Here is a 15,686-nt window from a genome sequence, read left to right on the forward strand (position 1 = left end):
CAACGTGTAAACACGTTTTTGGCATCGATTTTTTTTTTTTAACGGGGGGTTGTGCATCTAACCCTTTTACATATCTTATATAAGTATTGGACGTGTACAACGTGTACAACCCATTCCACCGACCCACTAAGTGGCGACAAGGAAGTAGGAAGGCAAGCAAAAAGCAGTGTGATCCATTTCCATTCTCATTAAAATGGATTGGCGGAGGCGCTTTCGTTTTCGCGTTGATTGCTGGCGGTGCGGGATTGCAAACTTGCATCGTGGATTGCGGATGGAGCACACTTTGAGGCACGCAGCGTAAATATGACCAGAGTCGCAGGGGCTTCATCGGAGCTCTCGGCCAGGGCTCCGGGAGGCGGGCGAGTCCAGCCGGGCTTCCTCAAAGAGCGGCCGCACAGACAGGCTCACACCCGCACAGCAGCAGCAAAGCAAACTGGTGACAAGCGGGGACTGCCCCCTAGTCCGACACCAAATTGGAAACAAATCCCATTCTAAAAGGCTTTTAGAATGGGATTTTCAACCCATTCTTTTTTGTTTCTTTTTCGCTATAATTTAGAGTAATTTAATTTCTATTCAGAAATTTATTTGAGAGGTCGAGAGTATGAGAAAGTGCATTTGCAAAGGTAGGAAAGTGCTTGTGACATGGCGCTGCAGCCAAAAATAACGCCCACAGGAGGGAGGAGTTGAGCAGAGGGAAGTTTACTGCTGTTATGGAGGAAATTACTGTTCAAAACTATTGTTTAGGTCTTACTGATGCCAAAAATGAATGGTTAAAGTGACAGTTCTATCGAATTTCACAAAAAGCCGTTTATCTCTAAATATTTTTTCTGACGCTAAAACCATGCTGTATTCAACTGCTAATGCTTACATAACTACTAACTCTACAAACTAACTCTTTTAGACAGAGAAAGTACACATTCTATTAGTACTTTTGAGATATTGTATGTTCACAAACTCCAAGCAGAAAATAATCCTCGGCTCTTGTAAAATGAGCCACAATCCTCAAAAAACGGCTTGGCAGAAGCTACCTACAGCAAGAAAAAAACGTCTGGCAGTCAATGTGTTAAAAGCGGCGCCCACTCACCCTCTCCTTTTTTCATAAAAGTGGAATAAATGAAGCGAGTAAATAAACTTGTTAAACCAGTAAACTTGCTACCGACCATTTCACTTGTCATTGTGGGACATTACATAAACTTCCACGAGAGAAAGACGTCTCCATAGGTAGAGTTAGCTTAGCTGTTAGCATTTCTGCACGGTGCTTTGCCATGTTTGTCCTTGGTAAGCCTCCATTGTGCAGTGGGCGAGTAGCTTTGCTGTGAGCTTGTTTACAAATGTGTTGCAGTCTCTACTGGTCAGAAAATATCACTTATTGCAGCTTTTAAAAGCTTTAAAAAGGAACCATGACAAACTTTGATTCATCACTCACATCTTGGACGATCGCCCGTATGTTGTTCACATACAGAGTCACATAGTCCTTCAGGTAGGTGGGCCTCTGGGAAGCAGGGATGGTGAACCAGTCTGTGGCCAAAGCAGCCTCGTTCTCATTGTTCCCACTCCAAACCACGATGGAGGGGTGAGACTTCAGCCGCCTCACCTGGGGGAAAAACATGAGACCAAACTCATTTACATTATCTCATTGTCTGTATCATCACATTTATATTGTCACATTGTCTGTATCATCACATTTATATTGTCACATTGTCTGTATCATCACATTTATATTGTCACATTGTCTGTATCATCACATTTATATTGTCACATTGTCTGTATCATCACATTTACAGTTGGCGTGCAGCAAAGTTGCTCTTTAAGTGCTTGTTAGAAAGCCATCGTTACCATTATGGAGCCTGTGAAGATACAAAAGTTGCTAATATCACAAGAGGCTGAAAAAGTATAAAATAGATATATTGATTTGGTTAACTGACAATCTAAAAATGTGATTTGGATAAAAATCTGAGAAGGGTAAAGCTGTGTTCACACCGAGATATTTATTTTTCTCTCTGTCGCTCGATTCAACCCTTTGGAATCACTCTGTCGCTCTGTTTAAATCGCTCGTCAACAGGCACAATAATTGACGGACATCTGGGGGCTATAACGTTACGCTATGTCATGATATTTGTCCACTACGAGCCACCGTAGTTGTTTACAAGCTAAGCCTATCAGCGTGCTCCTAACACAAGCTCTATACCGGTAGTACAGACTTCACTTCATGTCAGCTCTCAGCCTGTCAATCAGCTGTCAATGCGGTTTGTTGCCACACAATAAACCAGCGGTTTGTTCCAAGCCAGTGTGATCCTTGACTCACTCTCACACGGCAGCCAATCAGCGTTGAACAGCAAGCGACTGATGCCAGCGTAATTTCGCTCGAGTTGGGATATTTCATCTCGGGCGACGAGCGAATTTTCTCCCTATCGCTCTGTCTCTGTCGCTCGGACGCCCAGCGATTTTTCTCCCGGGCGAATATACGCTCAATCGCTCTTTTGCATGGACTTTGTATGTAAACTCGATGCCAGCGAAAAACTTTAATAGGTCGGTCTGAACGCAGCTTAATACCCCGCTTGCATGCTTTCTCCCAGTTTTCCCCATATTTAGCCCGAGGGGGAGGCAGAGGAAGGACAGCTGAAACCAATGAAACCAATTATGGGGCGGCTTTAGCTCAGGAGGTAGAGCGGGTCGGCCAATGACGCAAGGGTTGGCGGCTCGATCCCCGTTCCCTCCCAGCTGCTGTCGCTGTGTCCTTGGTCAAGACACTTAACCCTCCTTGCTCCCGATGGTGTGTAGGCACCCTGCGTGGCAGCCTGCCGCCATCGGTGTATGAATGGGTGAATGTAGACTATCTACTGATTGTAAAGCGCTTTGGATAAAAGCGCTATATAAATGCAGGCCATTTACCATTTACCAATGCGGAAGTAGCAAAAACTGCAGTTCCTCGAATGGCCACTTGAGGCTGGCTGCAAAAGGGATTCAATCCCCACTCACACCCATGTTAAAATGCCTGACTTTACAGCATAAATAAACATGCTTACTGTCTAGTTTTGGTCTCTCTAGCTAATTTCACCTTTCATGACTCTATGGGGGTGATTTTTTTTTTAAATATAACTCACCCGTTTAGAGTAAAATATATAAATAAAAAAAGGCTATATTTTGGGCGTGATTGACAGGTCGCCTGTCCAGTGATCGTGGCCTGCAGCTTACTGATCACGGACCAATAGCCAACGGCGCTGCGGCTCTGTGGGAAACCCCTGGTCTCATGCTGTCTCACGCGCACATGGGAGAAGCTGGCCTTGAAGGCTTTCTGCCAAAAAGGCATGACGCGGAACAGAGGAATCTCCATACAACTCTTCAAACATGTTTCATTGCATTTTTGTTTTTGTTTTAAGGAAGTTGGTTGTTATGGTTAGGGTTAGGCAAGTAAAAAAAAAGTCACGGTTAGGGTTTTCTTATTTAACCACGACCAAACCCAAGCCCTAACCAAATTTGCTGTACCCTAATAATAACCAATCTTTGGAATGTAATTTCTTAATTTGTAAAAAATGTGTGTGGCTTGACCGGGAATCAAAACCCCTCCTCAGATCGGAAGGCAAGCACCTTACCCATTAAGCCAGAAGCCCAAGCACAACCCGAGGTGAACATTTTCGAACCCTAACCATCACCAATTTTTAAGCGGTGCAGCCGCTTCTGAGTGACTTTGTGTGTTCCTGAACTTCCTGGTGAGATGTGATGTGTGTGGGGGAGATTTGTGTGGCGAGATTTGGGGGTTCTGGCTGTGTGTGAGGGGGGTTCTGGCTGTGTGTGAGGGGGGTTCTGGCTGTGTGTGGGGGGGTTCTGGTTGTGTGTGAGGGGGGTTCTGGCTGTGTGTGGGGGGGTTCTGGCTGTGTGTGAGGGGGGTTCTGGCTGTGTGTGAGGGGGGTTCTGGCTGTGTGTGAGGGGGTTCAGGCTGTGTGTGAGGGGCGTTCTGGCTGTGTGTGAGGGGGGTTCTGGCTGTGTGTGAGGGGGGTTCTGGCTGTGTGAGGGGGGTTCTGGCTGTGTGTGAGGGGGGTTCTGGCTGTGTGTGGGGGGGGTTCTGGCTGTGTGTGAGGGGGGTTCTGGCTGTGTGTGGGGGGTTCTGGCTGTGTGTGAGGGGGGTTCTGGCTGTGTGTGGGGGGTTCTGGCTGTGTGAGGGGGGTTCTGGCTGTGTGTGGGGGGGGTTCTGGCTGTGTGTGAGGGGGGTTCTGGCTGTGTGAGGGGGGTTCTGGCTGTGTGTGGGGGGGGTTCTGGCTGTGTGTGAGGGGGGTTCTGGCTGTGTGTGAGGGGGGTTCTGGCTGTGTGTGGGGGGGTTCTGGCTGTGTGTGAGGGGGGTTCTGGCTGTGTGTGAGGGGGGTTCTGGCTGTGTGTGGGGGGGGTTCTGGCTGTGTGTGAGGGGGGTTCTGGCTGTGTGTGGGGGGGTTCTGGCTGTGTGTGAGGGGGGTTCTGGCTGTGTGTGGGGGGGTTCTGGCTGTGTGTGGCGAGATTTGGGGCAGACTAGCTTGAGGCAACAAGGAAGGGTGTGTGTGTCTGTGTGTGCGAGATTGTGTGTGGCAAGATGTGTGCGGTTCAGACAAGTCGAGAGTAGTTTTGTTGTTGGGCAAATTACGAAATTATGAAATGTAATTAGTTACCGATTACTCCTTAAAAAGTAATATAGTTGGCTATTTCTATTTTGCAACTATTTTAACATAGACGGTATGGGCGGCAGAGTCCTGCACCGGGTCGGGGTTCCGCGGGGCCCCGCCGGGTACCAGCAAAAAAACGCGGGGGGTGGGTAAGAAATACACTTCTGTAAATTGGTGGGTCAGGCGGCGGGTAAAAATTAACTAATGCGGACGGGGGGCGGGTGGAACAACGACAACGTATGAGCCATGTATGTTTTTCTGTTGCACTCAGATGGGGGCAGGGGGTGTGTTTGGCAGGGAGTGTGTGTCTGGCAGGGGGTGTGTCTGACAGGGGGTGTGTCTGGCAGCTGGTCTGACTCGAAGAGGAGAAAAGTTTCTGACGCACGTTTTTCGCTTTGTTTACATAACCGGCATCGTTTCAAGTATGCGCATACTGTGCATTGTGTGACGCTATATGGACTGCACAAAACATTCAAAACTCAGCTGCGGGGTCAAGGTGATTGATTGGAGACAATATGAGTCGGACAGATAATATAGTAGGCTAACGTTAGCCGCCCTCCACTACAGTCAAACATACACACTGGCTGTTTTCATAGCAACAGGCAACAACATGTCATGGATGGATAGTGTGAAAGTGGAGAGGTCTCATCCCAACGTGGATTTACGTTCCTCCAACAGCAATCATAAAGGCAGTATGGATTATACCAGACATATTGGAAATAGCTGGTAAGTCACTTTGCTTGCTGTAACTGTCTGTGTGTCTGATAGCAGAGCTATCCAGCTGGTTAGTGAGCTAGCAGCTGCTAAAAGCTAATTAACGTACATCAGCTGACGAGTCTCGGCCAGAAAGACTGCTGTTCGCCTCCCGTGTGAAACGGTGGCAGTTTCGTTAGGTTCACTACAAAATGTTTGCACTGCAGTTTAACGGTTATTATATATATGCGGTTCCGGATCGGAGCGTGGGTCTCATGTCTGCGGGGCGGGGTGGGTTGCGGTACTGATTGATCATATGTGCGGGTTCGCGGAGCGGGGTCGGTACTGCACGTCGCGGGGCCGGGCGGAACCGGGTCTTGAAAATCAGACCCACGCATCAGGACTCTGATGGGCGGCTCGAAACACACGCGAGCGCGCGCACACAGAGTGTCAGAGAGAGAGGGGAGAGGGGGTGGAGAAGGGTGGGACCTGATGCAACGTTGGACCTGCTGCACACCTGCTCCGCTTACTTCAACACCTGGGTGTGATTTTGTTTACTTGCCTAACCCTAACAATAACAACCAACATCCTTTAAACAAAAATAAAAATGCAATCAAACATCTTTGAAGAGTTGTATGGCGATTCCTCTGTTCCGGGTCATGCCTTTCTGGCAGAAAGCCTTCCCGGCTAACTTCTCCCATGTGCCGTCTGACGCGAGCTGCTCGAGAACCAAGATGGCAGCCGCCAAAATGCTAAACTTCAAAACGGGAGTCCACAAACCAATAGGTGACGTCACACTCACTCCGTCCATCTCTTTCATACAGTCTGTGATTTAGCTCCGTCGTTCCATGTGTATCTACACAGTATTAGAAAATGACACCTTCAAAGGACTTCAGAATAAAAGCAGCTCACCTGCTGGATAACCTCCTCTCTCACTGTCTGTATGAAGTCTTCCTCCGTGGGATACATGGCACAGGCAAACATAAAGTCCTGCCAAATCTAAGGACAGATATTTAAACATGTTAGCATCTATCGGTTCTGAAATATGCCCATAATCCAAATGATCAGTTATGCAATCAAAATTCCATAGCATACAACAAAATGTAACAGAAATGGTGCAGCATTTTCTCTGTGATTTTATAGCGATGGCGCTTGGGGATAGTTTTAGCTTTGGCTCCATATTGTCCCTTTTGTGGCTAAAGTTATATTTGATCATAATTAAAACAACTGTCAACTGAATTACCTTGGTATAATTACTGTAAACAGACGAGACTGCTGGTGGCCTCTATCTCACTCCAGTGGTATTATTAGTACTTATGTTTCTCAAAATTAAGACCACATTTCCCATAAGCTCTGTTGCTCCACCCCCCCGCTGTAGTAGTAAGTATATATTGGTTTGACTGCGAGCTGACAGTAGTTACCATGATTCCCATCTCATCACACATGCTGTAGAAGAGCTCCTGCTCGTACACGCCTCCTCCCCACACTCGGAGGGCGTTCATATTGGCATCCACAGCAGACTGCAACAAGTTCCTCAACCTGCAGGACACACGAGAGACAGTCAGCCTCTGCACTACACATTCATATTGGATGTGTGGTAGAAATGATTAGACATCCATTAAATCATAGTTCTTTAGTATGATATACTCTCTCTCTGTTCCTGTGGGTACTCATGCTGCAACTTTCAGATGTGCTCTTCTGAGAGAGATATGAGCCAGCCATAACTGCTTTTGTTTGTCCAGACAATTGTTATCTCAAAAGACCTTTCCGAGATGTTCCCCATGTATCAAACATGAAATCATTTCTTTGTTGAAGCTTCTGTCTATTGCGCTGACTTGTCACGACTCTATTTCGACTCTATATTGAACTATTTTCCAGGTCAAGTATGAGAGAATCAGGGGCCTGACTCTTTTCTGCTCCCATCTCTTGATGAGTGATTTGTGCCATTGTTTGCGAACAATTAAATCTATGGAAAGACAACTCTGATCTCAAAGTCTTTAGCAGACTATCAGCTTTAAAAAGCGATATTGGTTCCCATATTATTATTTTTTACCAATATTTAGACAATTGTGGCATTTTTGTGACCTTTCTTCTGAATACAACTGTCAAATTAGCAACATAAAACTAACGTGGTCTTTTGCTTAGAAACAACTTAAATATCTTACGATAGGCATGTCTGAAAATTTTAACTTGCTTTACACCTGCATTTGTACCAAGATGCTTACAAAATGCATACTGGTATTTGGCCAATATAGGTGGGAAAACATTGGATATCGTTATTAGCCTACCCTTTAAAAAAACATATTGGTGCATCCCTGTGATGTTGATAAATGCTGTAGAACAGGGTTTTCAAAGTGTGGGAGAGTGAGCTTCCCCTCAGACAACATACAGTATAGACAGAGCCCCCCCCCCCCCCCCCCCACGATCAATTAAACACATCTTTATTATACTTAGCGGGATACCCGTCCCGTGCAGTGAATCGAGTGTAAATGTTGCGTTCTCTGCACGTTCAACCCGTATTGTGTGCTGCAGGCTGGCCAGCTCGGACAGACAGTTCCCCAGCCCCATAAATGTTGTAAAATTCATCTGAAATAGCTCCCCAACAGATACAAAAACATGAGCATATATGTGTTTGATGTACATACAAAGAACTGCTGCGATCGGATTTGTGAATCACAATTTCTTTCTCCATGGAGCTGTAGATTTCTCCTCCGATAGCTCCTCATTCGCCTCAACAGGCAGCCAGCCAGACTGCGGGCGCTCCGCCCCTGGCTGATTCGCATGGTGGAGGGTGCGCACCAATTGTGCAGCATGGCCAAGTTGCAGCAGAGATTTGATATCCCACCGTCGATCTGGTTGCGCATTTTCTTCTCTCTGATTTTTGCCCCTCAGGCCCGCGCCTCAAGTTGTCTAACGCCCCCCAGGGGAGGCGCGCCCCACACTTTGAAAACCGCTGCTATAGAAAGAGGAAAAACGGTTTCTGGAAATATTGCATTAGTTGACTGACGAGGGGGAAAAACGTGTCTGTTCTTCTCACACAGCAGGAGAGACTTGGTCCTGGAAGGCGTGGGCTGGGATCCAGTTGGAGCCTTTGAGGAAGACTGCTTTGCCGTTGATGCGGAAATAGAAGCTCAGACCTGGAGAGCCAACGATTGGCTCCTGGACGAGTTCCACCGTGCGAAAATACACCTGCACAACAGATGTTCATCAACACTTCAACTGCACTGAGAGTAAAGCACTTACAGCTCAACTATAGGCAACTTCACACGCTGGAATTTAAACTTCAATACTACAGAATTTAATTTGGGCAGTTGCATTCTCTGATGCTAGCGATGATGGCTAGCGAGGTCCTACCTTGGAGTCCGCACTCAAGGTCAAAGCTCCATCCAGAAAGCCTCTGACAGTGAGCTGGTAGGAAGGCTGCTCACCGTGTCCACTGGGCCACCACAACTTCACCTGGCTGCTCTGGGCAAAAAATACAAAATACAAATACTAAATACTAAATATTTACTCATAGCAACACTGAAAATACATTTTTAACTAGACAACAAAATCCAGAGATATTAAAGAGATTGGCGCTGTCAAAACCAAATTATTTACCAGGGAGAGTCCCTTATTTTTTAGATATAATAATGTTTTAGTAAGGCAACTGGTTGCACACATCTGATGCAGAAAAATACATAATCCATTAAGAAGAAACATTTTATCCATCAAGAAGAAACATGTTGTGTTAGTGGATGTTGTAGAAACATTAATCATGTACAAGTACATGTTTCTTGCTTGCTCTCGTCTTCCCAGAGAGATAAGCACAAAGAACCTAATGGATGTTCCTCGATGTATCAATAAATGTTCCTCGTGTATCTATCATTGTACATGTAACATGTTCAAATAAGTACTCCAGCTTTCTGTTGGTTTCAAACTAACCAAATAATGTTATTTGACCTTGCACATCAGCAATGTTCCAGTATAAAACATGAGACAGAATGACTATCATTACTCTTTCCTGCTCTATCATTTGATGACTGATTTGTGCCATTGTTCGCAAACAATTAAATATGGAAAGACAACTCTGATCTCAAAGTCTATTTAAGAAAGTTTCCTTCACAGTGTACATTCCTTTCCAACTTCAAAATGGAAGCACTGATTTTCACTCTGGTCCTCTGTACCGTGTTGATGTGCAGGGTGAAGGTGTTGTGGGTCTGTTATTACCGTGTTGGCCGTGTTGATGTGCAGGGTGAAGGTGTTGTGGGTCTGTCAGTACCGTGTTGGCCGTGTTGATGTGCAGGGTGAAGGTGTTGTGGGTCTGTCAGTACCATGTTGATGGCCAAGGTGGAGGTGTTGTGGGTCTGTCAGTACCATGTTGATGGCCAAGGTGGAGGTGTTGTGGGTCTGTCAGTACCATGTTGATGGCCACGGTGGAGGTGTTGTGGGTCTGTCAGTACCGTGTTAATGGCCAAGGTGAAGGTGTTGTGGGTCTGTCAGTACCGTGTTGATGTGCGGGGTGAAGGTGTTGTGGGTCTGTCAGTACCATGTTGATGTGTGGGGTGAAGGTGTTGTGGGTCTGTCAGTACCATGATGATGTGCAGGGTGAAGGTGTTGTGGGTCTGTCAGTACCATGTTGATGTGCGGGGTGAAGGTGTTGTGGGTCTGTCAGTACCATGTTGATGTGCAGGGTGAAGGTGTTGTGGGTCTGTCAGTACCATGTTGATGTGCAGGGTGAAGGTGTTGTGGGTCTGTCAGTACCGTGTTAATGGCCAAGGTAAAGGTGTTGTGGGTCTGTCAGTACCGTGTTGATGTGTGGGGTGAAGGTGTTGTGGGTCTGTCAGTACCATGTTGATGTGCAGGGTGAAGGTGTTGTGGGTCTGTCAGTACCGTGTTAATGGCCAAGGTAAAGGTGTTGTGGGTCTGTCAGTACCGTGTTGATGTGTGGGGTGAAGGTGTTGTGGGTCTGTCAGTACCGTGTTGATGTGCAGGGTGAAGGTGTTGTGGGTCTGTCAGTACCGTGTTGGCCATGTTGATGTGCAGGGTGAAAGTGTTGTGGGTCTGTCAGTACAGTGTTAATGGCCAAGGTGAAGGTGTTGTGGGTCTGTCAGTACCGTGTTAATGGCCAAGGTGAAGGTGTTGTGGGTCTGTCAGTACCATGTTAATGGCCAAGGTGAAGGTGTTGTGGGTCTGTCAGTACCATGTTGATGTGCAGGGTGAAAGGGGTTGTGGGTCTGTCAGTACCGTGTTGATGTGCAGGGTGAAGGTGTTGTGGGTCTGTCAGTACAGTGTTAATGGCCAAGGTGAAGGTGTTGTGGGTCTGTCAGTACCGTGTTGATGTGCAGGGTGAAGGTGTAGTGGGTCTGTCAGTACCGTGTTGATGTGCAGGGTGAAGGTGTAGTGGGTCTGTCAGTACTGTGTTGATGTGCAGGGTGAAAGCGGTTGTGGGTCTGTTAGTACCGTGTTAATGGCCAAGGTGAAGGTGTTGTGGGTCTGTCAGTACCGTGTTGATGTGCAGGGTGAAGGTGTAGTGGGTCTGTCAGTACAGTGTTGATGTGCAGGGTGACGGTGTTGTGGGTCTGTCAGTACCGTGTTGATGTGCAGGGTGAAGGTGTTGTGGGTCTGTCAGTACCGTGTTGATGTGCAGGGTGAAGGTGTAGTGGGTTTGTCAGTACCGTGTTGATGTGCAGGGTGAAGGTGTTGTGGGTCTGTCAGTACCGTGTTGATGTGCAGGGTGAAGGTGTAGTGGGTCTGTCAGTACCGTGTTGATGTGCAGGGTGAAGGTGTAGTGGGTCTGTCAGTACCGTGTTGATGTGCAGGGTGAAGGTGTTGTGGGTCTGTCAGTACCGTGTTGATGTGCAGGGTGAAGGTGTTGTGGGTCTGTCAGTACCGTGTTGATGTGCAGGGTGAAGGTGTTGTGGGTCTGTCAGTACCGTGTTGATGTGCAGGGTGAAGGTGTTGTGGGTCTGTCAGTACCGTGTTGATGTGCAGGGTGAAGGTGTAGTGGGTCTGTCCTGGGAGGAAGCGGGCGTGCAGCGTCTGTTGGGACAGCAGCTCCGGGACGGAGAGCGTCACTCGCCCGTTTGTTTCCCCAACGACCTCAACGAGCAGCTCCACCTGCACCCTCCACTGAGAGAGGGAGGCGTCTGGACACAACAGATTGAGACCATCATGGAGCATTGAAACTCCCCATCCCCCCCACGTTTTCTCCCCAATTGTACTTGGCCAATTGCCCCTGCTGTCGTTGCTCCACCCCCTCTGCCGATCTGGGGAGAGTTGTAGACTAGCACATGCTTCCTCCAATACATGTGCAGTCACCAGTCGCTTCCTTTCACCTGACAGCAAGGAGTTTCACCGGCAGGACGTAGCACGTGGGAGGATCACGCTATTTCCCCCAGTTCCCCTCCCCCTCAAACAGGTGCCTCGACCGACCAAAGGAGGTGTTAGTGCAGCGACCAGGATACATAGCCCTAATCCGGCTTCCCACCCGCAGACACGGCCAATTGTGCCTGTATGGATGCCCGACCAAGCAGGGGGTAACACGGGTGTTCGAACCTGCGACCCTCATGTTGGTAGGCAGGGAATCTACCGCTGCACTACCCGGACACCCATATGAATGCTTTTTTAGGTGGCTCCAGTAGAGAGAGAAATGTAACAATAACTAAGTGAGACCTACTGTAGAGAGGAACAGAGGAAACCTGGAAGAGCTGCAGCACATCAAACGCCTCCAGCCGAACTGCCTTCCACAGCCCCATGGTGGGGAAAGAAGGCCCCCAGTCCCAGCTGAATGAGCTTTGTTCCTACACCAAAACACAGTTATTAATTCATATGTATATATAGAGTGAAGTGCATGGTCTACTGTCTATCAGGTGTTTATCTGTCTTTGTTGTGCTATTGTCTCTGTGTTTCTGCTATTGTGCTATGTGCTATTGTCACTGTGGAACTGTCAGTATGTCATCAGGATATCCAGTTTGTTTTTATCTGGATTAGAATTATACTGTTTTGTAAATCAGATTCTTTGCCATCTAGGATTTGACTGATCTTGAATCAGTCCCAAAACTATTATCAGATAGGATCAATCTGATCCAGATGCCACAAGAGTAAATTAGATGAAAGTGTTATCGACAGCTTGTACAGATTGTCTGCTGCTTTTGTTCATTTCTCTGCGCACATACTGTATACAACACATACTGTATACAACACATACTGTATACAACACATAACACATACTGTATACAACACATACTGTATACAACACATAAGAACACATACTGTATACAACACATACTGTATACAACACATAACACATACTGTATACAACACATACTGTATACAACACATACTGTATACAACACATAACACATACTGTATACAACACATACTGTATACAACACATACGAACACATACTGTATACAACACATAAGAACACATACTGTATACAACACATACTGTATACAACACATACTGTATACAACACATACTGTATACAACACATAACACATACTGTATACAACACATACTGTATACAACACATACTGTATACAACACATAACACATACTGTATACAACACATACTGTATACAACACATACTGTATACAACACATAACACATACTGTATACAACACATACTGTATACAACACATACTGTATACAACACATAACACATACTGTATACAACACATACTGTATACAACACATAAGAACTGAAAGACAAGATTCAAAGCCTCATTGAATAGCAAAGTAGAAATAGTGCATTGTGGTTGTCTGCCTCCGCGGCACCAACAAGTCAACAGTCTACTGTACATCCATACCTTGAAGCCCACAGCACAGTGGTGTGGCCATTCAATCTTATGGCCCTTGAGGCAATGTTTGAGAGTACCCCAACAACACAGCTACCGGTAATTGTTTTCAACATGGAAAATGGTCCTACCCCCACCCCAAAACCACCCACATGGCGGAGCTAATCCCCGCATCCTGCTTCCAGCGAGTCAGACTACGATTTGTTATGATAATATGCCGTTAATTGTTGCATGTCTCCTGGTTTGTGACCCGGGTCCTATAGGAATTGTCATGACCACGGATTAACCCATGTTGATTGACTTGTCTTGGTGTGAATTGACAAAAGAAGGGTCAAGTAACCCTGGTCCAACCCTGGTTGTTGGATGAAATGCTATCAGACAGTCCAGGCCTCCCCAGGCAAGAAGAAGCTAGAAGAGGCTAGAAGCTAAAGCACTCACTTTCCTGATGAAGTTGACATGACACTCCCCCCTCTGCACCTCTGGGGGGCACTCCGGGGGAACTCTGTAGGCCGAGTGGGCTTTCCTCCTCTCAGAGGCGTAAAGCACAGGAGACAGGAAGCTAACTCTCAGCACATTCTCCCCTTCCTGCAGCAAGTCTGTGATGGGGAAGTCCTGCACACCGGGAAGAGCAGCCATTTTAAAGAGACATGCACAAATCACTCTAAAAATGTACGGCTGGGCGATCAACATCACAATATATTTATATATATCTCGATATGGCTCTTGTATGCAAGATCACACTAAATAATTAAATGAATGCTCCTCCCATTGAACCGAATGGTAAAGTTTAGGTGTGATGTCAAACAAATGTTGTCAGTCTTTTCAATAATATTAGCTTATCCTCAGTTTACACAGCAAAATTGTGCATCACCGCCATCACGCTATCTGAAAGACAATTGTAGAATCGCCCAGCCTTACTCTAATGTTGTTGTGAATGTGTATTATGTATTATGTACTGCCCTTTTCCACTTTACATACAAATTGGCGAAACATGTTATCCGTCTTCCCCACAGTGATTCCATTCAGCCAAATTGATGCTACAGTGTCGACGCCGTCAAAGACAAGAAGCACTTTCCGTCTGGACCTGTTGATGCAGTAAAACCACAGATAAGTCTTAGTATAAAACCTATGCAAAGAAGAGAACATGGTAGTCTTTGAATATATATATTATTATTTTTAGTAGAATCTTAACTCTAACCTCAGCTGAGATGACACCAAAAACGAGGTTGTGTATGTCCAGTTGTCCAACGCAATCCACCGGTAAGACACATCATTGAACCTGAAGTACGGGTTCTGAGTAGGAGAGAAAATAATTTAGCTTGCTGGAATGACATTTCACAAAAGCTCATTGCTTTTCATTTTATTTCTCTCGCTCATGTTCAGGCTGGACTGATATGGGTTTTTGATACCAATATAGGGCTGCACAATATGTAGAATAAAAAAACAAAACAAAACATATTGCGATTATACTGACAGACATTGCGATATGAGTTTAGAGCGAATGGTAATTTTTGTATTTCATTTTCCATAAAAAAAGAGATATATAAAGATGTGACGTGATATTTAAAGAGGTCTGTACCATGATAATAACTCATCTTCTTGCTGGAGAAACTGTGGAAGTCAAATAGTACACCACTATCATGTCTTTTGGGACTGTCCCGTTATCATGGGTTATTGGAAACAGATTCATGAAGCTATATAGGATGTTTTCAAATGTGTAATACCCCTAGATAGTAAAACAATGTATTTTGGATGTATATCTGAAGACTGGTTGAAAGAAGACAGATATTTGATTAATATATTGCTGGTAGCTGATCAAAAAAGCTCTCACCAGGAAGTGGTTATCACAGGAAAGCCCTAATGTGAAAGAATGGATGAATATTACAATGGATATATATAAGATGGAAAAACTAACTGCTGTTATCAACCATATAGTAGAACAATTTACCTCAAGATGGGAATGCTGGGTTCAATATATAACACCCATTAGGCCAGATTTTATTTTTTTGGAGCAAAGATAAATGTATAAGGAAAAGTCGACTCCCTGTTTTGTTTGTTTTTTGTTTGTTTGTTTTGTTGTTGCTGTTGCGGCTGTTGTGGTTTTGTCTTTTCTTTTATCTCTCATAAAAAAAAAACCTATGGCAGTATATATCTACAATGTATACAATGCAAGTATGTGATGGTAATAATCTGTCAACTGTCAATAAAAAGTAAATTAAAAAAAATAAAATAAAGAGGTCTGTACGAAACAAGCATAGATCTTACGTCTGGAGAATATGGTTTGTAGGCTGGGGCATCTCTGTAGCGCCACAATGCTCCATTTAATGCCATGTTGTCATTAATGCCATGTTGTCACACATTTGACATTGATCTAATAATTGCAGCTGCTCCTGCGATTTGAATATTGTACTTGGCCGGCCATATTGCGATTTTGATTCAATTGTGCAGTGCTATACCAATACCTGCTATGAACTGATATTTTGCGCTGAAAATCAACATCAATACCATTTTTAGGCTATAAAACTCCTTACAAAAATGTATTCAGTGTTTTCCCCAGAGTTGTATTGCTAGAAACAGCA

General features: G+C 45.5%; 1 protein-coding gene across 1 annotated transcript in view; it reads right to left on the minus strand.

Annotated features, from left to right (window-relative positions):
* Positions 1-15,686, minus strand: part of manba (mannosidase, beta A, lysosomal) — a 34,715-nt gene that overhangs the window by 17,626 nt on the left and 1,403 nt on the right. Inside the window, exons 2-11 of the mRNA XM_083634231.1 lie at positions 14,306-14,400; positions 14,086-14,191; positions 13,546-13,719; positions 11,983-12,106; positions 11,283-11,452; positions 8,679-8,789; positions 8,362-8,513; positions 6,746-6,863; positions 6,237-6,323; positions 1,427-1,594 (exon numbers count right to left, since the gene is read on the minus strand). Of these exons, the coding sequence (XP_083490357.1) occupies positions 1,427-1,594; positions 6,237-6,323; positions 6,746-6,863; positions 8,362-8,513; positions 8,679-8,789; positions 11,283-11,452; positions 11,983-12,106; positions 13,546-13,719; positions 14,086-14,191; positions 14,306-14,400 (1,305 nt within the window). The remainder of the gene's footprint in view (positions 1-1,426; positions 1,595-6,236; positions 6,324-6,745; positions 6,864-8,361; positions 8,514-8,678; positions 8,790-11,282; positions 11,453-11,982; positions 12,107-13,545; positions 13,720-14,085; positions 14,192-14,305; positions 14,401-15,686) is intronic.

The sequence above is a fragment of the Poromitra crassiceps genome, assembly GCF_964638095.1.
Source record: "Poromitra crassiceps genome assembly, chromosome: 3".
In the NCBI taxonomy this organism is placed as follows: Eukaryota; Metazoa; Chordata; class Actinopteri; order Beryciformes; family Melamphaidae; genus Poromitra; species Poromitra crassiceps.